Source organism: Pinus tabuliformis, chromosome Q, assembly GCF_031772625.1.
Source record: "Pinus tabuliformis cultivar Carrire ecotype Pingquan chromosome Q, CPIR1, whole genome shotgun sequence".
In the NCBI taxonomy this organism is placed as follows: Eukaryota; Viridiplantae; Streptophyta; class Pinopsida; order Pinales; family Pinaceae; genus Pinus; species Pinus tabuliformis.
The window spans coordinates 50,905,869-50,929,793 of NC_142296.1; the positions used below are offsets into that span (position 1 = coordinate 50,905,869).

The 23,925-nt window shown below is 37.3% G+C and overlaps 1 protein-coding gene across 4 annotated transcripts in view; it reads left to right on the forward strand.

Annotated features, from left to right (window-relative positions):
• The window catches only part of LOC149218258 (uncharacterized), a 512,634-nt gene that overhangs the window by 79,861 nt on the left and 408,848 nt on the right, over positions 1–23,925 (forward strand). For 3 of the 4 annotated variants that reach the window (XR_016249149.1, XM_089383867.1, XM_089383869.1), the window contains exon 3: positions 14,967–15,146. The exons of the other annotated variant lie outside the window; for it this stretch is intronic. Coding sequence is in view for 2 of the 3 variants with exons in the window: in XM_089383867.1 (XP_089239993.1) it covers positions 14,967–15,146 (180 nt within the window). In the remaining variant the exon portion in view is untranslated. The remainder of the gene's footprint in view (positions 1–14,966; positions 15,147–23,925) is intronic. 4 annotated transcript variants of the gene reach the window in all.

Sequence of the window (23,925 nt, forward strand, 5' to 3'; positions counted from 1 at the left end):
AGTTGTTAGCCCTAGGATAAAACCCCAGTCTGTGTTGCTTCAAATTAGAGGCTTGCTTGAGGGTTTCGTGCACCTTTGTTTCATTGAAAATCATTATTGGAAACCCTTTCCTTGCATCTTGGCCTTGGATCTCTCCAACACTCAACCAATTAATCAGACCCTAGGCCATAGATTGCCCAACCTAGGTCTCTATAGAGAAAGCAAAATTTCCTCCAATTGGAGCCTTGAGCCATTGTTGTTTTCAAACATCCCTTTTACTTTGATAGGCATGATGAACATGGGACTAGGTTGATGGCCTCACATGACGGGGTAGAGCTCAAGTTAAATTGGCTTTTAACATCTATCCATCATCATTATTTCGCATTTCAACATTTTGGCATATGCTTTTATCTTTCTTTCTTTTTGTGGCTACATCAACTTCTAGGCAATTTCCAAGTCCCCATTCTCGTAGTATGAGGCAAATAGGGAAGCAATATGAACCACTAACAACAACCAAACAAATGAAAGGACAAGGGATCTAGGACAAATGACAATTGTTAAAGTATGGAGGGATGTGGACATGCTACTTTTATATAGGCCCTTCTATCGATGCCTGTTTTAGAGAGAGAAGCCATTACCTCATGGTCATTGACTTGCCTTCATTTAATGAGCAACCTGATCAAGTCGATGAGCTGGATAATGTGTAGGCGAGAAGCATCTGAAAGGCTGGTATCTGAGGATCATATGAGGCTGCTAGCTAGAAATTTGCATCTTAGGAGAAAATTTTTCTCCTAGGGTTACCCCTGTATATACATGGGTAACAGGCCCCAATGCTTAAAATATATTTTGAAAAATTCTGAACAGGATGATATTATCATAGGAGGAATGCAATTTTTACTCAAACTTTTCGCCTTCCTTCCAAAGAGATTAAAAAAGAAATATGATTTGGAAATCTTCATGTATTATGCCAAGCTTCACAACATATTCCACAAATGACATAATGTGCTGTGAAAATTTCTAAACTAAAATTCTACTGCAACAACTAATTTATTTCACCTGCCTATTCTTCACAATAAGTTATTTACGAAATCCCTTCAGCAAATATTAAAATAAATTCTACTGCAATGATCACAATAATTATATAGAGAAAAATACATGCACAAGAACCAATCACATCAACACAGTTGTTTTTGGACAATTGTCCCCGGAAAAACCCAATGTGGAAAACTGGTGCAACAGATGAGGGTTTTATTAATCTTCAACAACAATCACTTTTACAAGGAATGATTTTATAGAGAAACTGAAATAAAACACCTGAGACTTTCCCTGTGAAACTATCTGACACTTTGGAGACCCTTCTCCCACTCCTGCATCACCTCTGCGTTACTCTGCGTGGCTCAGTGTGGCTTTGAGTGGCTCTGCGTCCCTCTACATCACCCTGCATGGGGGCTACGTCTCTCCTCTGGACTGCGTCTCTCTCTGCGCTATTTCTCACTGTCCCTGCATCACCTCCTCCTCAGCCACTGACTGCTGCTGATGCCCTCCTCTTCCTCCACCCTGCAACTTTCCCTCTGAAATCGATCTCCTCTTGAGAATCAATTTTCCTTGAGATACTGAATATTTGCTGGTGTGTATTCAAATGATCCTTAAGTCTCCTCTTATACTTTTCCTGTTAATGAATCAATGGCTGGGATTAAGTCTCTAATCAATGGCTAAGATTAAAACAGACTTGATCCTCGTCTCTTAGAAGCTTCTCACCCTTATCTTTATTAATACCCATTAATATTTTTATTTTCCTAAGTTTAGACTTAGGAACCCATTAAAAATATTAATTATTTTAATAACTCTTCATTCGGGTGGAATTTCTCAAAACGATTTATTGGTCTTGGAGATCTCATGTGCCTTAGCCTCTCCTCCAAATTTCAAGGCTAGAGCACATCCGATGCTACCAAAAATCAACACACCCTCTTAGCAAGGAATGTGCTCTAGTAATGCCTCACCATAGAAGCATCACATTGATCTTCCACATCAATACCTATGTTGATGCTTGGCTTGCTGCCTCACATCCTTTGCACTGCTGCTTCCTGTACTGCTGCCTATGACACTGCCACTGCCACTGCTACATCTATACTGCAACTCCCTTTCATCATGCTGCCCATAGCACTGCGACTGTTAACTGTTGCACTGCAACTCCTGACACTTATCCATTTCTGCTACTGAAATGGATTCTTCACCATCCCCATCTTCTCCCTGAAATAAACAAACTTTGTTCTTCCTAGAGCCTTGGTGAGGATGTTTGCCACTTGTTCTCCTGTAGGAGTGTACCTCAACTGCACTGCTCCTCGTTGGACACTGTCTCTGACAAAGTGACACCTGATATCAATGTGCTTCGACCAATCATGAAATACTAGATTCTCAGAGAGCTTGATGCAACTCTGATTATCACACAAAATCCTGGTTGCTTCCATCCTCCTCCTGAATAGATTCACAAGCAATTTCCTAAGCCATATGGCTTCGCATGAAGCTATGCGAGCTGCCACATATTCAACTTCAGCTGAGCTCATAGCCACAAATTTTTGTTTCCTACTGCACCAGAGGTCATTCCTGATCCAATGTTGAAACAATATTCAGTTGTACTTTTCTGATCTACTAAACTTCTAGCCCAATTTGCGTTAGTGAACCCACTCAGCCTGATGTTATTGCCTTGGGTGTACAATATTCCATGCTCGATTGTTCCTTGTATATATCGGAGAACATGTTTGGCTATTGCCTAGTTCGCCCTCTTGGGTTCCACCATGAACTGACTGAGGGTGTTGACAGCGTAACAAATGTCTGGCCTGGCATTGACAAGATACATCAGGGACACTCTGAGCTGCTTGTACAAGGTGGGATCAACGTCTTTATCTTTTGATGCATCAATCTCTTCCAGTTGGTGATCATTGAAGTAGCCATAGGTCTACAGTCCTGCATCCTGAATCTCTTCAAGATCTCTATAGCATATCTCCCTTGCCCAGGGAAGATCCCACCCTTCTGCTGCCAAACTTCCAACCCTAGGAAATAATGCATCTGTCCCAAATCCTTCATGTCGAATTCTGTGGCTAGGTTCTTCTTGCAGTTAGATGATCCTGTCAGGAAAATATCATCCACATATAATACTAGGATTAGAGGCTCATTCTCTACGATAAGATAATAGAGATTAGGGTCTACGTCACTCTTGATGAACCCCATCTTCTGCAAGTAGCCATCAATTCGACTGTACCATGCTCTTGGTGCCTGTTTAAGCCCATATAAGGCTTTCTTTTAATCTGCATACATGAGATTTCTTCTCATGTGTCTCAAAACACTCTGTCTGTTCAATGTATACTTTCTCTTCTATTACCCCGTTCAAGAATTGCGTCTTGACATACATCTGGTGAATCTCCCACCCCATTTGTGCTGCAAGAGATATCACGGTTCTCATAGAAGTATATTTGGCTACTGGGGCAAAGGTTTCTTCGTAGTCTATCCATTCCTTCTTAGCATACCCTTTAGCCACAAACCTGGCTTTGTATTTCTCCACACTGCCGTCTGCAGCATATTTGACCTTGTAGATCCATCTCGAACCTACCACTAACCTGTCCTATGGCCTCGGTACCACTTCCAAGACATCATTGACCATTATAGAACTGTATTCCTCCACCATAGCATCTACCCATACTTGATGCTGAATGACCTCTTGAAAACTAGAAGGTTCCCCAACCTGAGCTACTAGGGCCTGGTATCTATCTCGCTGTCTTCGCTCCCTTTTATTATTCCTGGGTGCACCAATGAAGTCCTCTGCATCCCATAGAATCTGTGGAGTTCCTGATTCGCTCTTCCATTGGTAGTGGGCACATCTATCAGATCTTCCTCTTCTTGAGATTCCTCCTGTTCTGAAACTTTGTCTTCAGGCGAATTTCTGGTACTAGTTTTTGCTGGTTGAAGTGGTTGGACCAACGGATCGTCTTTTGACTGCTCTTCAGAAGGCATTTCTCGGGATTTCCTGAAGGCTCGGTCCTCCGTGAACTTTACATCCCGCCAAACTACTACCTTCCTACTCCCTACAAGATAGATTCTATATGCATTAGCATTCTTGTTATATCCCACAAGATATCCTTTCTCCGCAGTTTGATTTAATTTCTCTCTTTTCTTTGGGTACACGACAATACGCTAAATTCCCAAATATCCTGAATGACTGACTTCAGGTGTCTTTTCGGTGAAGACCCTTTCCGGAGTGATTTTTCCCAATGCGCTGTGTCGAGTCCTGTTCTGGACATAAACTGTTGTGCTGCATACTTCTGCCTACAGGAGTTTGGGCATATCCTGATCATAAAACATTGCCCTAGCTGCTTCCACAATAGTCTTGTTTTTCCTTTCTGTTACCCCCTTCTGCTTTGGATTGTAGGGAGCTGTCCTCTCTCTTCTGATGCCTTCCTTAACGCAAAAATCGGTGAAGACCTTGTCAAAATACTCTCCACCATTGTCTAACCGCAACACTTTTATATTCTTTCCTGTCAAATTCTCCACTAGAGCCTTGAACTCTTTGAATTGACCAAAAACCTCATCCTTGGGTTTCAGAAAGTAGATCCATGTCTTCCTGGAATGCTCATCGATGAAGGTGATGATGTATTCGACACCACTAAGAGCTTTTGTGGACATTGGTTCGCAGATGTCTGAGTGTATCAATACTAGCACACTCTTAGCTCTATTGTTACTTCTGGAAAACGTTGCCTTGGCATACTTGCCCAGAGCGCACCCTCTGCACACATCATCTCGTTCGATACTTAGTTCCGGAGCCCCTGAGACTATTTTCCTAAGAATTCTCAGAGCCCCATGGTGTAAGTGTCCCATCCTCCTGTGCCATAGTTCCTTCAAATATTTATCTCCATTGCTGCCTATCAGTGCCATTGGTGATTCTAGCTATAATCTGTATAGCCTGTTACTTCTGATTCCAATCTGGGCCTTCCTTTCCCAACTCGGGTGTTTGACATATACTTTCTCCTTAATGAAGAAAATGTCATAGCCCTTGTTTTGAAGTTGAGATACGGAGAGTAAGTTCATCTCCAATCCTGGCACGTGCAGTACATTGGTTGCTCGAAGCCGTTCTCCTGCTTCGGTTTGAAAGACTACAATACCTCTTCCTACTGGGGTACACTTTGTCTTATTTCCCATGGTGATCTGAAAATCACGTATGTATGATCTCAGTTAATTAATGTAGGTATTACAGACTCATGTGCTAGTGTGCCTATGTTATTTTAAGCAATGGATCGATAAGATTGCGAAATACACAGGCATTGGAAAATAGTAAGAGAAACACAGCAAGCAAATGCAAAAACACAACAAATTAATAAGGAGTTCACCCAATCCTCTTGGGCTACGTCTCCTGGTCTAACTTTCAGTGGTGGCCTTTTTTTATTGTGTCTTTAAGCAGAGTTTTTACAATGAGGAGCTCAATTTGAGTCTCCTGTAACAGATGATGCTTAGTAGGGTGGTACTTGGATTCCCCAAGCCACTAGAGTACACAGACTCCCCCTTACCAAGTCTCGACCTCAACTGGTCTTAATGGGATGAGTCCAATTTGGTACTCAGTTCCCGACAGATATCCTCACAGGGATTGCTTGAACCTCTCAAGCCTTCTTGATTCTGTCTGCTCGATGCTGCCTTAGCTTTGCAAGTCAGCTCAACTTCTCTGTTCTCTGCTTCTTGCTTCACTCTCTATTCTGTCTCTTCTGTCTCCTCTTTGTTCTCTGTCTGTTCGTGGCTTAAAGCCAATCCGTCCCTTGACTGTTCGCTTCCTCTTCCGGCTCTTTGGATTGCCTGCCTCTGTCCGCTGGAATTCCCTACTTCTATGTCATCGCCACTGTGTAACGTTTCACAGAGAGGTGGCCACTTGTCTCCTTATGAACTAGGCGCCAACTTTTCCTCGAACGATCGTTATTTTGGTTATTTCGCGAAATGATTCATCTGCCAACTCATCGGTCACGTTGGACCCCAAATTTCATATGCCTCAGCCTATTCTTTCATCAAATCCGGTCCTCCATCGAGTGCAACCTCCGCCGTTGATCTGGGGCCTCCAAATCCTACGGTCATCGCTTTTATCGCATGGGTGAGTTGCTCGACCGTTACCCTGCGATGAGAGTGGTTTTCTCTCTCATCCGCCGGACATGCGTCATTCAATGTATGGCATCGCTCGGTCCTCTGCCAAACCTGCTTACCGCCCGAAATGCCTCCAATATTCCGCCGGTTTTGGAGCACGGGACCCGCCTGTTGGTTTTAGCGCTTTTCCCATGGTTTTCCCTGTTTTTCACATGACCAGGTGCCGGGGCTTTTCCTTCTTTGAGGTTTTTATCTTGCGATGCACTTTGCGCTAATCGCGCATTAGAAACGGCCTCTGTTTTCTGATCTGGACTCCCTATTTGCTAGTTTGCGCCACTGCGCGGTCTCCATGGGCCAACGGTCAACGCGCTTTGACCGAGGGTCCTCGTTGTTCCGTGCTGGCTACAACTGCCACTGTCCAGAGGTCCTTCCTGATAGCTCGTTATTCACAAGATTTTAGAGTCTGACATAGTTTGAAATAGTTATAGAAACTCTGATAATTTTCAAGGATCCAATTTGGATCACGGCCTTCCCACTGAAAAAGCTTTTGGACCACCAAAAGTTGGTTTTCAAGCATCGACTAAGTGAGGATACAACTTTCTCACCTGTCCAATCTCTATCCATTTTGCACTGCTTGGCTTTGAACCCCTGAGCCCAATTCTGAGGTACTCAACATCTCCCCTGCGCGTTGTTCTCACCTTCCTATCCAGAACTGTGTCTTCCTGCAATTCATTAAGATATTCAGGTAGCAGGTCATCAATAGAAGGCAATTGACTCTGCTCTTCGGGATCCTCAATTAGTGAAGGTTCAAACAATCTCAAGCTATCTGCATTTACGACTGAGTAGATGTGCATGTAAGCTGGTAGATCAAGGCGAAAAGCATTCTCACCAATTTTCTCAAGTATCTTGAAAGGTCCATACCTGATAGGCTTTAGCTTTTTACCTTCACCTTGCATCCTGTCCTTGCTGATATATAGCCAAACTTGATCACCAACTTGGAAACTATGCTCCATCCGATGCTTGTCATGCCTTGCCTTGTATTTGGCCTGGCTCTTTTCCAGCTGTTCCTGTACTGCCTGGTGGATCTCTTGGATTTGTTCAATGAACCTAGTTGCCCTGTCCACATCATTGTGTCCCTCAACTGTTGTGTCCTTACCAAAGACAAAATCCAAGGGAGACCTTGGTGTGAAACCAAAACAAGTCTCGAAAGGAGATCTTTGTGTGGAAGAATGTTTGGCTCGGTTGTAAGCATGCTGCACATAACACAAATGTTCATCCCAAAGCTTAGGATGCTTGCTGCAATATCCCCTGAGTAATTGGATCACTGTCCTGTTGACTACTTCTGTCTGGCCATCAGTTTGTGGATGGAAAGCTGTGCTTTTCTTCAGTTTGGTGTCCATTAGTTCCCACAGACTTGACCAAAACTTTCCCACAAATCGGATGTCTCGATCAGATATAATGGAAGTGGGTAATCCAAAATGAACCCATACATGTTGAAAGAACAGTTTTGCAGTTTGTTCAGCGGTAATCTGTTTATTACAAGGCATCATAATACACATTTTGCTGAACCTATCCACAACAACATACAGATAATCATGACCTTCCTATATTTGGGCAGTCCTCCAACAAAGTCCATGGAAATACTTTCCCAAGGATGAGAAGGAACTGGTAATGGAGTGTACAGGCCTAGTTTTCTATTGCTGGGCTTGCTTTTTGCACACATAGTACACCTTCTTACATATCTAGAAACTGTCTCATTCATTTTTGGCCAATAACAAAACCTTTGCAGCTGTGCAACTGTTTTACTTACCCCAAAGTGACCTGATATTAGAGAAGTATGTGCTTCTCGAATTATCTTTACTCTTTCAGTCTGTGGAATGCATAGCTTCCCACAATGATATAAGAGTCGGTCCTTAATATGATAATCCAATTCTTCTACTCGTTTGCCTTGACTTAAAGTTGCATATACATCTTTAAAGTCTATATCTTGAGCATATTGTTCAATGTAGCTCTCATGTAACACATAATTATGCTTAAGTATAGTAGATGCATTTATAGTGGGTCTAGATAACATATCTGCAACTTTATTGTGTATGACCTTTTTATATCTGATGACTAACTGAAACTGTTGTAGAAAACCCATCCATCTATAGTGTCTTGATTGCTGCAACTTAGTTTGGGAGTGTAGATATTGAAGTGGTTGATGATTAGTATGTATCACTGTTTCTTTGCCCATTAAGTAATGTTTCCACTTTTTCACACTCTGTATTAATGCATACAATTCTTTATCATATGTAAGATAGTTAACTACTGCAGAATTAAATGTCTCAGAATGATAACATATGGGTTTACCATGTTGTATCAACACTGCTCCCATGGCATAGTCACTGACATCTGTTTGGATCTCAAAGGGTCTTTGAAGATCTGGCAGTGCTAGTATTGGTGTTGTACTAATCTTTTCTTTCAAGGTGTCGAAAGCTTTCCGCTGTTTACCTCCCCACTGAAACACCTTGTTCAATCCTGTTAAAGCATGTAAGGGAGCTGCAATTAAGGAAAAATTAGAAATGAACTTTCTCCAATATTGTGCTGCTCCTAAGAAGCTCCTAACTTCTGTAGCAGATTTGGGTTTAGGCCAGTTTACAGTCACTGCCACCTTAGAGGGATCCATCTTCAATTCACCACCCCCTACTATATGTTCCAAATAATTCAAAGATGTTTTGTCAAATTCACATTTTGAGAGTTTAACATAAAGTTTTTCTCTTTTCAAAACATCTAGTGTCTGCTTAACATGCTTTAAATGTTCTTTCCATGTTTTGCTAAATATCAGAATGTCATCCAGATATACAATAACAAAATCATCGAGAAAAGGTCTGAGTACATCATTCATTATTCTCATGAAAGTAGCAGGAGCATTAGTTAAGCCAAAAGGCATAACTAGCCACACATACAATCCCTGCTTTGTTTTGAAAGCAGTCTTCCATGCATCTTGTTTTGCAACTCTGACCTAATGATATCCACTATGCAAGTCTAACTTGGAAAAATAAATAGCTTCTTTCAATTGATCTAATAGATCATCTATGCGAGGAAGGGGATAACGATTTTTGATTGTTATCTTATTCAGTGCTCGGTAATCAATGCACATTCTCCACGAACCATCTTTCTTTCTCACCAAAACGATTGGAGATCTACATGGTGATGTGCTAGGTCTGATGAACCCTTTCTCGAGCAACTCCTGCACCTGCTTCTTGATTTCTGCATTCTCTAAAGCGGACAACATGTACATTCCAATGTTAGGCAATGGAGCGTCTTGCTGCAAATTAATTTCATGCATTATTTCCTTTTTGGGTGGCAGACCTTTAGGTTCTTGAAACAAGATATCATACTCTGAAACAACTTTTTCTAAATCAGCTTGCTGTTTAGCATCACAGCCCTCAAATACATTGGTTTTATCAGGTTTCTTTTCCTTTACAACCATCAGTAAAAATTGTTTGCATGAATTTATCATTCGTTTCATCTGCCCTGAGTTTATGAGAGTGTAATTATTCTTGAGCTTATGAGCTCTTACAAAGTATTCGATTCCATCTTTAACGAGTAGATACTTGTTCTCAGCTCTATAGAAAATAGCTTTTCTGTCATACAAGTAAGGACTTCCTAAAACAATTCCACATATATCTAAAGGAATTATGTCTAACTCAACCTCATCTACAAATGCTGACCCAAAAGAAAACTTGAGTTTGCATTGTCCAGTCACTTGTAGTTGTGCTTTATCATTTAACCATCATAATGCGTATGGTTTCTTGTGAGGTGTAGTCAGTAATCCCAACTTCGTTACAATTGCTTCAGAAATTAAATTTACTTGTGAACCACTATCAAACAAAGTATCAATCTTTTGATGTTTGGAAATAGCTCGAATATGGAAAAGCTCATGTCTTTTTCTCTCATTTTCTTCATCAATAGTAGATTGTGCAGAATTACTAGTAGATGCTTCATAATTCTTACCTTTTATACCTGTGGCTGCAATGGTTGTTTCATCTCCTGAGTCCGACCCCAAATATTTCTGAATAGCTGCAGCAGTCTTCTTCTTCTTGCCCTCGAACTTCTTAGGTCTCAGCTCCGAATGCAAAATCCAACAGTGCTCATCATCATGCCCATCCTTCTTACAATGAGTGCATGAAGACTTGCTTTTCTGTGCAGTATTGGCCTTCCTTGCTTTCCATTTCTGTTTTCTTTTCTCCTTATTCTTGCTTGCAGTGGGTTGGGATGATCCCCCAACTTCTGGGTTTCCATTCTTTCCTCTAGCTTCTAGATGCGTAGCTTGAACAGATACCTCATCTATACTAGTGGGATTAAACATGAGGATAGTGTGCCTCATGTAGCTGTGTAGACCACCGATGTACTTCAACAGAGTCTCAGGTGAGTCTAATGAGATTCCTAGAATCAAAGCTCTCTTCCTAAATTCTTGGGTGTAACCTTGTACACTTTGCCCTTTCAACTGACGAAGAGTTTGCTAGCTCATCATGGCTTGCTGCATGTAGGCCAGTGGATAGAACTACTTTTTGATTGTAGAAACAAATTCACTCCAGACAGAAAGAGTCTTACCATGTCTCTTCATGTCAGCTTGGGTCCTGCCTTCCCACCAAACCAAGGCAGTGCCTCCAAGGCATAGGCTGGCCAGCTGAATCTTGCTCTTATCTGAATCGATACTCTGCACTCTGCAATAAACATCAATTTGTCTGATCCAATTGTCCAACTTTTTTGCATTCAACTCTCCATCATATATTGGTAAATCAAATTTAACATCTAGTTTAATCAAAGATGTCTTCTTTTTATGTTCAAGGCTATTAGGAGGTGTGAGAAAGTTTTCTTCTTTCCCCTTGCCTTTTGAGTGGTCATGGAGGAGAGACTCTTCTTCTCCTTTATCTTGTTTGGAGCCTGATGAATCTTCATCTTTATGTTTTCTAAAGTCCTTATACATTTCCTCTACCATGGACCTTATGGCCAGGAAACTATCTATAAATTGAGGGTCTGGCCCCACAGAACCTTCCTCTGACATTATCTTCTGAGGATAGACTCTTCCAATCTCAGGATTAGTTTCGACCAACTCTCCTTCTCCTAATTTGAGCTTTGATCTAGTTAGCATTCAACAGCTAAATCCAGTACAAGCTTGTCTAACCTTAACAACCTATAGCTTTGATACCACTTGATCTGAAAATCACTTATGTATGATCTCAGTTAATTAATATAGGTATTACAGACTCGTGCTGGTGTGACTGTTATTTTAAGCAACGGATCGATAAGATTGCGAAATACACAAGCATTGGAAAACAGTAAGAGAAACACAACAAGCAAATGCAAAAACACAACAAATTGATAAGGAGTTCACCCAATCCTCCTAGGCTACGTCTCCTGGCCCAACTTTTCAGTGGTGGCCTTTTTTTATTGTGTCTTTAAGCAAAGTTTTTACAATGAGGAGCTCAATTTGAGTCTCCTGTAACAGATGATGCTTAGTAGGGTGGTACTTGGATTCCCCAAGCCACTAGAGTACACAGACTCCCCCTTACCAAGTCTCGACCTCAACTGGTCTTAATGGGATGAGTCCAATTTGGTACTCAGTTCCCGACAGATATCCTCACAGGGATTGCTTGAACCTCTCAAGCCTTCTTGATTCTGTCTGCTCGATGCTGCCTTAGCTCTGTAGGTCAGCTTGACTTCTCTATTCTCTGCTTCTTGCTTCACTCTCTATTCTGTCTCTTCTGTCTCCTCTCTGTTCTCTGTCTGTTCGTGGCTTAAAGCCAATTCGTCCCTTGACTGTTCGCTTCCTCTTCTGGCTCTTCGGATCGCCTGCCTCTGTCCGCTGGAATTCCCTGCTTCTGTGTCATCGCCACTATGTAACGTTTCATAGAGAGGTGGCCACTTGTCTCCTTACGAACTGGGCGCCAACTTTTCCTCGAACGGTCGTTATTTCGGTTATTCCATGAAATGATTCATCTGCCAGCTCATCGGTCACGTCGGACCCCAAATTTCATATGCCTCAGCCTATTCTTTCGTCAAATCCGGTCCTCCATCGGGTGCAACCTTCGTCGTTGATCTGGGGCCTCCAGATCCTACGGTCATCACTTTTATCGCATGGGTGAGTTGCTCGACCGTTACCCTGCGATGAGAGCGGTTTTCTCTCTCATCCGCCGGACACGCGTCATTCAATGTATGGCATCGCTCGGTCCTCTGCCAAACCTGCTTACCGCCCGAAATGCCTCCGATATTCCGCCGGTTTTGGAGCACGGGACCGCTTGTTGGTTTTAGCGCTTTTCCCACGGTTTTCCCTGTTTTTCACATGACCAGGTGCCGGGGCTTTTCTTTCTATGAGGTTTTTATCCTAATCACGCATCAGAAACGACCTCTGTTTTTTGTTCTAGACTCCCTATTTGCTAGTTTGCGCCACTGCGCGGACTCCATGGGCCAACGGTTAGCGCGCTTTGACTGAGGGTCCTCATTGTTTCGTGCTGGCTACAATTGCCACTGTCCATAGGTCCTTCTTGATAGCTCGTTATTCACAAGATTTTAGAGTCTAACATAGTTTGAAACAGTCATAGAAACTTTGATAATTTTCAAGGATCCAATTCGGATCACATGGTGATCTGAAAATTCATTCTTTCTTCTTGATAATCTGAAAAACTTTCTCAAATTCATGTCATATGCCAAGAAACTCCACTGTCTATATACCAAACCTCAGAGGAGGTAGAGCTTGCTAGGCAAGCGACTTCTTCTTCTAATTTGGAAGCTAACATAGAATAATCGTGATCCACGTCCCTTGTGCATTCTTCTGGAAATCTGCGTGAGTCCCTTTGAGTTGATGCCTCTGCATCATGCTCTTGACCCGTAGTCGATTCTTCTCTCCTGTTGCGGATCGTTGCTCTGATACCATGTGAAAATTTCGAAACTGAAATTCTACTACAACAATTGATTTATTTCACCTACATATTCTTCATAATAAGTTATTTACGAAATCCCTTCAGTGAATATTAAAATGAATTCTATTGCAGTTATCACAATCATTATATAGAGAAAAATACACGCACAAGAACCAATCACATAAACACAGTGGTTTTTGGACCACTGTCCCTGGAAAAACCCAATGCGAGAAAACTGATACAGTAGATGAGGGTTTTATTAATCTTCAGCAACAATCGCTTTTACAAGGAATGATTTTATAGAGAAACTGAAGGAAAACACTTGAGATTTTCCCTGTGAAACTATCTGACACTTTGGAGACCCTTCTCCCACTCCTGCGTCACCTCTGCGTTACCCTGCATGGCTCAGCGTGGCTCTGCATCCCTCTGCGTCATCTTGCGTGGGGGCTACGTCTCCCTCTGGACTGCGTCTCTCTCTGCGCTGTCTCTCACTGTCCCTGCGTCACCTCCTCCTCAGTCATTGACTGCTACTGATGCCTTCCTTTTCTTCCACCCTCCAACTCTCCCTTTGAAATCGATCTCCTCCTCTTGAGAATTGATTTTCCTTGAGATGCTGAGTATCTACCGTTGTGTCTCCAAATGATCTTCAAGTCTTCTCTTATACTTTTCTTGTTGATGAATCAACGGCCGAGATTAAGTCTCTAATCAACGGCTAAGATTAATATAGACTTTATCTTCGTCTCTTAGAAGCTTCTCACCCTTATTTTTATTAATACCCATTAATATTTTTATTTTCTTAAGTTTAGATTTAGAAACATATTAAAAATAATAATTATTTTAATAATTCTTCATCTGGGTGGAATTTTTCAAAACTATTTATGGGTTTTGGAGATCTCACGTGCCTTGGCCTCTCCTCCAAATTTCAAGGGTAAAGCACATCTGATGCTACCAAAAATCAACATGTGCCGGGAAGTATCAAAACAGTCACTCTCAAATTTTGGAACGTTTTTCCATGCCAGAGGGATTTCATTTGAATTTCATTCAACCCATCATGAATCTGAAAGCGCCCATTTGACTGTCCTCCAGCCACATTCATGCTCCTCAATCTGCATGCTGAATTTCATAGGAAGAACTGCTAAAACTAGAACATTGGAAGCTTGAACCGAAAAATTTACTAATAATAGCATAGGATGTGTGAGCTCACTGAAATACTGATCTTAAGGCTCCTAAAGAAACTCAGACAATACAACTCTGGAATAAGATAAGGCTGGAACAAATCTTTGAAACAATGTATCCATATAAATAAGGTACTCATGAACAGTTAATGCAGAATTGTGAACAATGAAACATTGAGCTCACCTCAGATGATGTCCCCAAACACGTTTGAAACTAACACTTATTTACGAAGGCAAATCTGGTGTCAACAGTACCCTTGACCTACTCCCTTGATGAGACAATCATATTTTTGGCTTTTCCCTCTTGTACCTTATTACATTTTATCCTTTTCTCATTTGATCACTTGTGTAACTTCTACTTTATATTTGTACCTTCGGAAACTTAGTCAAATATGATTTCTCTTCTCCAGTTTTGTAGTCTTATATAATCTAACAAAATATAGTGTATAAGATATGTATGGTTACACAATCCCTTCTATGCTTGTACACTTTCTCGTTAATTTCCTTTCTTTTATGCAAGTATTTCAGTTGCTACTGTATTCCTATCATTCCTGTTATAAAAATTTAACTTCTCATTCATGTGGAACTTTTGAACTAACCAATGACTTTTAGGAGGCCATTGTTGACTTTTACTGGGCCATTGTTGTATTGGACAAAAGCATCATACCAACATTTTCAAGAAATCTAGTTAATCTTGAATTGAGTTCTCAAGATTGATTTACTACTGAAATTTAGTTCGCCATAGCTTTACTTTCATATTAGGCCATAAAAATTAGTTTATTGTGTGTAGAGTTAATTCGGAAACTCGATTCCAGCGGAACTTCATGCAGCTTTTACGAAATGCTGAATTTCAAGAACTATCAACCCAAGATTTACAATTGAGTTCTGCTTTGAACACTGACTACTTGCTAACTTTACCAATTGATGTTGACTGGAAGCGCGCATCTTCGTCAAATGCAATAGTCTTCAAGTAAGCTTTGCAAAATATAGTTTGATTCATTATTATTATTATATTTACCAAAACGTTTATGTTAATTTTATTTTACTTTATTTCAAAAGAAGGACATGCGACGATTTCGCATTTTTTTCAATGTCATATATGAGAGAGTTATATTTAATTTTAATGATGGATATGAGTGCAAGTTAAGCTTTCAAGAATGCAAGCACTTCAAGTTGGAATGTTGAAGTTTGAATGTGAGATGGTTGTTTCTTTTTATTTTTTATTGCAAGGATTTCTAAACAATAAATTGTAAAAAGTTAAAAGTAATAAAAATAATAAAATTCAATTTGTTATTTTGTAATTTTGTTTTTATTAATCAAATTATGAATAATTTTTTAGATAAGAAAAACCATAATATACATATCACATTAAAATATATAAATAATAATTATAAGTCAATATCCATTTTACTCTATAAATTAAAGTAATAATATTGTAACCATATATTCAATTTAATTAATAAGCACATAAAAACTTTAATACTTGTAACCTTACAATATAACAATATTTTTAACCACGGATATTCATTCCTACTTTACTGTAGATATAATTAACTTGTTAAAAACCATAATATACATATCACATTAAAATATATAAATAATAACTATAAGTGAACATCCATTTTATCTTATAAATTAAAGTAATAATATTGTAACCATATATTCAATTTAATTAATAAGCACATAAAAACTTTAATACTTGTAGCCTTATAATATAACAATATTTTTAACCACGGATATTCATTCCCACTTTACTATAGATATTATTAACTTGTAAATAGGCTTTGTTACAATACCATGGCTCATCAATACCACATGCCCAAAAACCCTCTCTTGTTTCACAATCAAAATATTTTCTTTGAATTTAATTTTATAACATTTTTTTAATTAAATCTAAAAGCAAAAAGATTATAATTAGTTTTGAGATATATCTAAACCCTTTATCATATTAAAATATATAAGATATAAATAGTAGTTATAAATTAAGATCTATTTTACCATATAAATTAAAATAATAATTTTATAACCATATTTAAATTTCATTAATAAGCACATAAAAATTTAATACTTGCAATATAACAAGATTTTTAACCATGGATATTCACCCCCACTTTACCATGGATATTATTAACTTGTAAATAGGTTTTGTTACAGTACCATAGGCCAATACCATGGCCTATGGCCCATCAATATGACATGCCAAAAAACCATCTCTCATTTCACAATCAAAATATTTAATAAACATATATTTCTTTAACTTTATTTTTATTTTAATTTTTGCACAAAGAGACACTCTCCAGCCTAGTATAGAAAAGATGTTGTAATGTGCTGTTATGTTATGTTATCTAAACATTTTGACTTAGTCAAATTACATAAAAATAAAAAAATAAAATAAAATTATTAATTAAAACATTTTGACCCTATGAAATTACATAAAAGTAAAAATAAAATAAATAAAGTAAAAAAATAAAATGATTAATTATAATTATTAGTTATTAATAATTAAGCCAACTTAGATCCATCCTAACTCTAGATCTACCAAACTAAGATGTATCAAATCTCTTGAGGTGTAAACTTTTTTTCAAGTTTTGCACTCAAAAAAGAGGTTTGCATCTAAGATAGTTGATCTCTCTGGATACTTGATAGATCTGAAGTTAAGATAGATCTAGGCTGCTTGGTTTGTGAAAATGGTGATTATGCCATCAACATCTTGGTGCCCTTTGAAGCTAAGTTGAAAAAAAGGTAGGAAGATACCCTGTTTATTTATAGCCCCTAAAGTTCCTCTTTGTTCCATTTGCTTTTCTTGTGCAAAGTACAACATGAGATTAGAGTAAGAAGGTTTGTTCTAAATAGTTTGTTAAGCTTAGTTTGTTTTGGAATTATGTTGTTACAAGCTTTTTATGTGTTTTTCTTATTTTAAACTATACATTGAAAGGAAAACAAAGTGCAAAATGAAAGTACAATACACTAAATATTAAAACCATGTAAACCATTTGAGTTACATGTCACTTTTTTACATGTATTTCTTATTATTCCCTGCAGCAGCAATAACATATTAAAAAAAATTTACGTTGACATTAAATCTAAATTGTTTAAAAATTTATGAAACTTTGCCAAAATTTAACATTATAAATTAAAATTTATTATTTTAAAACCATATTTAAACTCATTTTTCTAAAATACTATTAATTCAATTCTTTCACCTCTTATCATGTAATGGTCTGGGGGTGGATTTTAACATCCCTCAATCTATCATTATGGCTCTACATAGATCTGGGATCTTTTTTTGGAATCAACTAATTGAAGAATGGCAGGGAGGCATTCCAATATGGAAGAATTTTCATTCTTTGGGCCTTAGTCAAGCTTATGCACAACAGTGGGCCAGTATTATGATAACAATAAGGGGCTCTGGAATATGCAATTCTGATGGAAAGGATCATCTTACATGGAGAGGTGTTAAGAGTTGGGATGAATTAAGGGTCAAAGATATCTATCTAGTTCTGGCAAGGTCGATTCCGCTTCCATTTCAATTCATCTTTCCCTCATCATTGTGGAAAACTGGGGTGCCTAACAAAATAATCCATTTTTCCTGGCTTGTATTTCATAACAAAATTCTAACCTGGGAAAATCTCCAAAAAAGGAATTGGTCTGGTCCTAGTATATGCCTTCTTTGTAAAAATGGGGAAGATAGCAACAATCATATTTTTCTCACTTGCAGATATACTTATCAGTTGTGGAAGGATCTTGCAGTTTTCTTTGGTTTTCATCTAGTAGAACACACAGATGTCAAAGTGGCTATAAGCTGGTGGAGCTCGCAGAAAGTCTCTCATAGATCAATTCCTCTATTGCTCTTCTGGACAGTTTGGAAGAAAAGGAACAATGCCATATTCCGTGAGGGGAAAGATACAAATTTGCCTCTGTTAGAACAGATCACTTCGATGTATTTTTCTATTCCAAAAAAATGGTCTTCAGGCAAATCCCACAATTCAGGCATCCATACTATGCGGTCGATGGGTTATCCAAGGGCATTTTTTGATGGAGCTGCACAAAGAGGCATGTGTGCATGTGGTGTTTTTATATCGATGTCCGAAGATCTTCATTACTCTATATATTGGCATGGTGGTTGTGGGACAAATAATAAGGCCAAGGCAATGGCTTTAGTGGGTCTTTTACAGTTTTCCTCCTTCCTGAATATCCAATTGCTGCAGATATATGGGGATTCTAAAAATACAATAGGTCTGGCTACAGGGAAGTTAATAACAAGAACCCCATACTTTCAGGATGGATTAATAGGATAAAAATGTTATGGAACAATTTTCCATCTTTTACTATCAGCCATGTGGACAGGTCTCTGAATTTTGTGGCAGACAACTTATCAAAGAAGGGCCTTACAATAGATCCTGGTATATGGAAAATGGAGGTACAATTTCAAGACTCTATATATTTGATAGAAGATTTCTCCATTCCAGGTACCTAGCTTTCCACTGATTCCTGCTTTCCTTAATATTCTATTGCCTTTTGCTCTCTCATAGAGGTATGTTGTCTATCCCCTGACTCTTATGGGTGATGGATCCAGTACATTTTTGTGTTTTTTTGCTCCTCACTATCTGTCTATCTTTTTGATCCGAATCATGATCCAGAGAATTGAGTTTTCTATGTTTTTACGATGACCCTGATGACCTTGATCAGCTTCTTATCTTATAGCAATCTCTCCAGCTACAAAACATGATATTGCTCTTTATAGTAACACTATTTGTAAATATCACTTATATTAATATAAATCATACTTTTTTCATACTTCAAAAAATAAAATAAATGATAGCAAATATATTTTACTATTAATTAATAATGTACAATTTGCCATAATATACCTCACTATTTATATTGTACCACATAGTCAGAATGACTAAATTTCTTGGAACAGAGAACTAGGCGTTGATCCCCACCATTCGTCATTATCTCGCAAATTATCGCTGACATGCCTCACACACTTTGTATAATTTAAATGAGAATAAATAAACCAAAAAAAAGGTAATCGCTAAAAAAAGATTGTGGAATTGTAGTCTCTCCCAAGAAATCATTCATCTAGAGAAGACGTACTTCACGATAAATGCACATGAAAACCATGGGGGAGAAACACACAGGAAGGATTGATAATTTTTTTATTTTATTTTATAAATTAATAAAGTGACATGTGTCATTTAATTTTAATTTTTTTATTTTATTTTATAAATTAATAAAGTGACATGTGTCATTTAATTTTATTAGAACTTTTAAGGTTTATTAAAGTTCAAAAAACTTAAAATAAATCTATGGGTTTTTATAATATTTATTTATTTTTAATTTATAGATAAAATATTAAATAATTTTGATAAAAATTAATTTTACTAAAAATTAAAATAATAATAAAAAATAAAATGTTGTAATTTTTAAATTTAAAAGAAAAAAAATTAAGACACTTTGAGGAAGTAATTAATTTTTTATTAGATTCTCTCCTTTTTTTAAAGTATGTTCCAATTTTCAAATAGGCAACAAAACAATGGTGATTTGGGAAGGTTTCTGTTTTTTCTCATAGAGAATAGAAATAATATACTATGATTTATTTTTCTATTTCTTAAGGTCGGTGGACCATATTGATCTTAGTGTAGATGAATCATTGTGATCATGAACATAATATGGTTTGAGATATTTTTAAATAACACGATTAAAGACAATTAAAAAAATAAAAATAAAATAGAACAATACAATTTCATTTAATTGTCGAAGTCTTCTTATTTCAACTTAAGGTGGATGAAGATCTTTGACTCTTTTTTTAATTTTTTTAATTAACAACCTAGATTGATTCTCAAAGGAATATGTTCAACATATGCTAGGTCCCAATACTTATCAATGGTTGTAGTGTGTTACAAAGTTTGTTAGATTGCATTGACTTTTAATAAATTTTAAAAATAAGATTTGTATCATGTGGTTCTCAGTTGCCAATTCCTCCAGATTTTCATTGCATACCTAATTTTAGAAAAATTGTGGTATATTTTGGTTGTAAATGATAGAAACTCTTGAAGGCTTATGTTCTTTTATCATGACCTTGGATTCAAACCAAAGTTAATAATAATATTTTTGTTGCAATAGTTTTTTTGGTTATATATATATCAAACATATTAATATTTTTAATGTGATTTATAAACACTTTCACCCTACGTATAAACAAACTAATTTAATATTTAAAATTAGGTTGGCCTTAGTCAAGGTTTATAACATGTGTTTATGTACTTTTATTAGGCCTCTAATTTAAAGATACTTAAAATAAGCAAGAATATCTACAAAGTAATCCTTGTTCAAATACAATAATTAGTTCATACATTTCAACATTCAATAATTGAACTAAACTACATGAAACCCTCATTATGAGACCTTGTTTTATTTCTACATTAAACATAATAAAAAGAAAAGAAGTAAAAACTAAGATTAAACATAAAATTAAAGTAAAAACGAAGATTAAAAATCAAATGAAAGTATGACCAAAATCTTGATGACGTAAAAAAAATTCTGTTTGAATACGTTCACGATATAACAAGAACCTGGTATTCATCTATGAAGGATGGATTGGGTTTATACTTTGTTGCTGATCTGATTAGCAGGGTTATTAAGGTCCCAACAACCTCACTGGATTGGTACTTGCAGCGCGAGGATCCACTGTCACCTTGGCCCTTTCCCCACTCTTTAAGCTTGATGCACCTTAAACAGTTAAGGGACGTTTCTTCGAATATTCCTCACTGCTCCGGATATATGACCAGTGCCTTGAACAGAGTCAAATAGGTGAAGGTGTTCTCTGCTTGGTTGCTATCCTGCTATAAATAAACATTAAAAACATTAGGTTTCTAACATTTTTTTTTTATTATTAGTCAAATCATTTGATAAATAGCATGTAACCTATGGATATTGGTCTACTGAGAACACTTTAACCGAATATGCTATTAGTTTTCTGAGTGAGTGCACGATTTTAGAGTTATAAGTAAAAACAACTAGCTGTTCTATTGGACAGACTGCGAAGTCTGCATTAAAACGCAGGGGCAACAAACTGATTTGTTATTACAGCCAACCCATTGTGTGTAAGACACCTCTAGAGAAATCACCCTAAAGTGCAGGAAGAGTAGAGGGTGCTTTAGAGGCTTAAGGGCCTCCTCTATATCAAAACATTTCGGTGAAAATGCAATTTCCCTTTCAAATTTCTGGTTATATTCACTTGCCTAGAATTTTTTCCAGAATTTAAATAGTTAAAATTTAAATAGTTAATTGTTACAGTTGGAAAATAAAAAAATTTCAACTATTTCATAAGATAATGACAATAAATGATTATGGAGCTAAAAATTGTAAGTCCTAGCTCATGATGCTTACCTGTAGGCCTTGAGAACTTGCTTTGGATGGCTTTAGGATGCAAGTCCAGCAAGAAAAAACCCGCTCCACCTGTAGATGTGCAATCAATTGACTAGATACAAGTGTAAAAATATGGGAAATGAGATTTGTACCCAAGTGGGAGCTTATAATTTGACATTTTTTCCCACTAAATAGCTATTTGAAAATGATCTAACAATAATAACCAACAAAAAAAGTCCTACCCTAATATAGAAAAATAAAAGAGAATTTTAATTTTTTTAGATATTTTTGGTTGTTGGAATACCCGTGCCTTGAGAACTTACTTCTTGCTGGGATGTGAAGTCAAATCCCTTCTAAGTCGTTAGGCTTGGCTTGTGTCAAGGAAGTGGGTTTGGTCTCGGAGGAAATCACTCCCACTGTTGCTTAATTTACCTTGCAAAAATTTTGACCCTCCTTAGGAGCGACCTATCTTTGGCGTCTCTAACCTCTATTCTTTGTGTCTGGTGAAATACAAAATCCTTGGAATAATGAAACCTTCATTCGAAGCAGTCCAAAACCTTTGGATCGATTCACCAGCAAGCAAGATCAAACAAGTAGAAGAAACCCTAGTTGCTTGTCTTCATGTAGCATATTAATTCCTCGATGGCAGAGGTTATTAGTCTTTGGATAGATTTAATTATATGCTGAAATAAATTAGAATTTTTACAAATATGTCCAAAAACCATAATCATAACAAGAAAAAGAACAAAGACGAAAACCATTCCACAATTTTAAAGAATTACAAGAGTTTGCAAAAATGAGTGTAACATCCCCCTATTCTATCCTTGCTTATTGTTATGTAAAAAATTAGTTAAATTAGGTTATTATTTAATTTTCAGTTAAATTAGATGAAAGGGCACGATCATAAGATCATGCCCTTTCCCCAAAGGGTGTCCATGGCGATATATAAGCCAGGCACCCGCAATTGTAATATCATCATCTGTGAATTAATCAATAATACATATTTTTATATATACATTTTTCTGCGTATCAAAAGTTTTTTTGCTTCATCTGGTATCGGAGCAAACGATCTTCTCGCCTGGCAATCAGCAATCTTCATTTCTGTGGCGTCATCCATCAGCACCCCTCCCAATCCACCTCCGCCACCTCTGTTTTCACTGCCAGCGCAGTTGACCAGCATTACTAACCAACCTCGAGCTGCGTATTCCCTCCGCTACCTGTCACTGCCGCTTTTGCCCACAGTCCATCGTAGTTTTTCTACCCATCCCTCCGCTGTCTCCGTCTGCCCAAGAGACTGCGGCCTCTGCTACCCCCGTCTGCTGTACGTTTAACCCTCTGCGGTGATAGCTGCGGGTTCCATTGCGGTGAGTGGACGTGTCTGTTCATCACGGTAAAATCCAAAGAGTTATATGCTCGAAGCGTGGTCAACCATTTAACGTTATTTACAAAGAGTCGTTCAATATATATTTTTAATATACATAACTTTATATATATATATATATATATATATATATATATATATATATATATATATATATATATATATATATATAACGTGACATTTAATATATATAACATATATAGATAGTTATATTATATACTATATATAATACATATAATTTAATTAATTAAATTTATTTTAATTAATTAAAAATTATATATATAAAAAAGTTAATTTAATTAATTAAATTTATTTTAATTAATTAAAAGTTTTATATATATATATGTTAATTTAATTAATTAAATTTATTTTAATTGATTAAAATTTATATGTATAAAATTTATTTTAGCTAATAGAGAAAAAAAAAAAGAGGGAGGAAAAATATTATAGCTGGCAAATAAATACACGCCCCCGCAAACCCGCTCAATGTCGACAATGACAATGGCGGATTTCCAAAAAAAATTGTTGGATGCAGAGCATAAGATAAATAGCAACCACGATGAGGTCAATAAAAGACTAAATGAATTCGAGATCAAGCTTGGGGAGCAAGCAGACAAAATCTAAAATCTTCAAGATACGACAAATCGAATAGAGATAAAGATGGAAAGTCAACATGTCCAAACAAAAGTAAACATCAGAGATGCCTTAACAATGCTGAGACTTTTGTGTAAAAGGTCGAATTGTACACCCGAAGAGCTATTAAAAGAAAGTGAAGAGAATCAAGAACACCTCTCATCAGATTCAACAAAGTCAACAGATTCTCATGAAAAGGTTGAATCCCCAAGAAAATCAGCGGCACCCCACCAAGAAGCAAGTAACACGGCCTTTACAAACAAGCAACTTTGGGATACCCTTACTAATCAACACCCTTTTTTTGCTCAACCATTAGCCACATACCAGAAGAGGGCAAAGGTTGAGATGCCTAAATTCGATG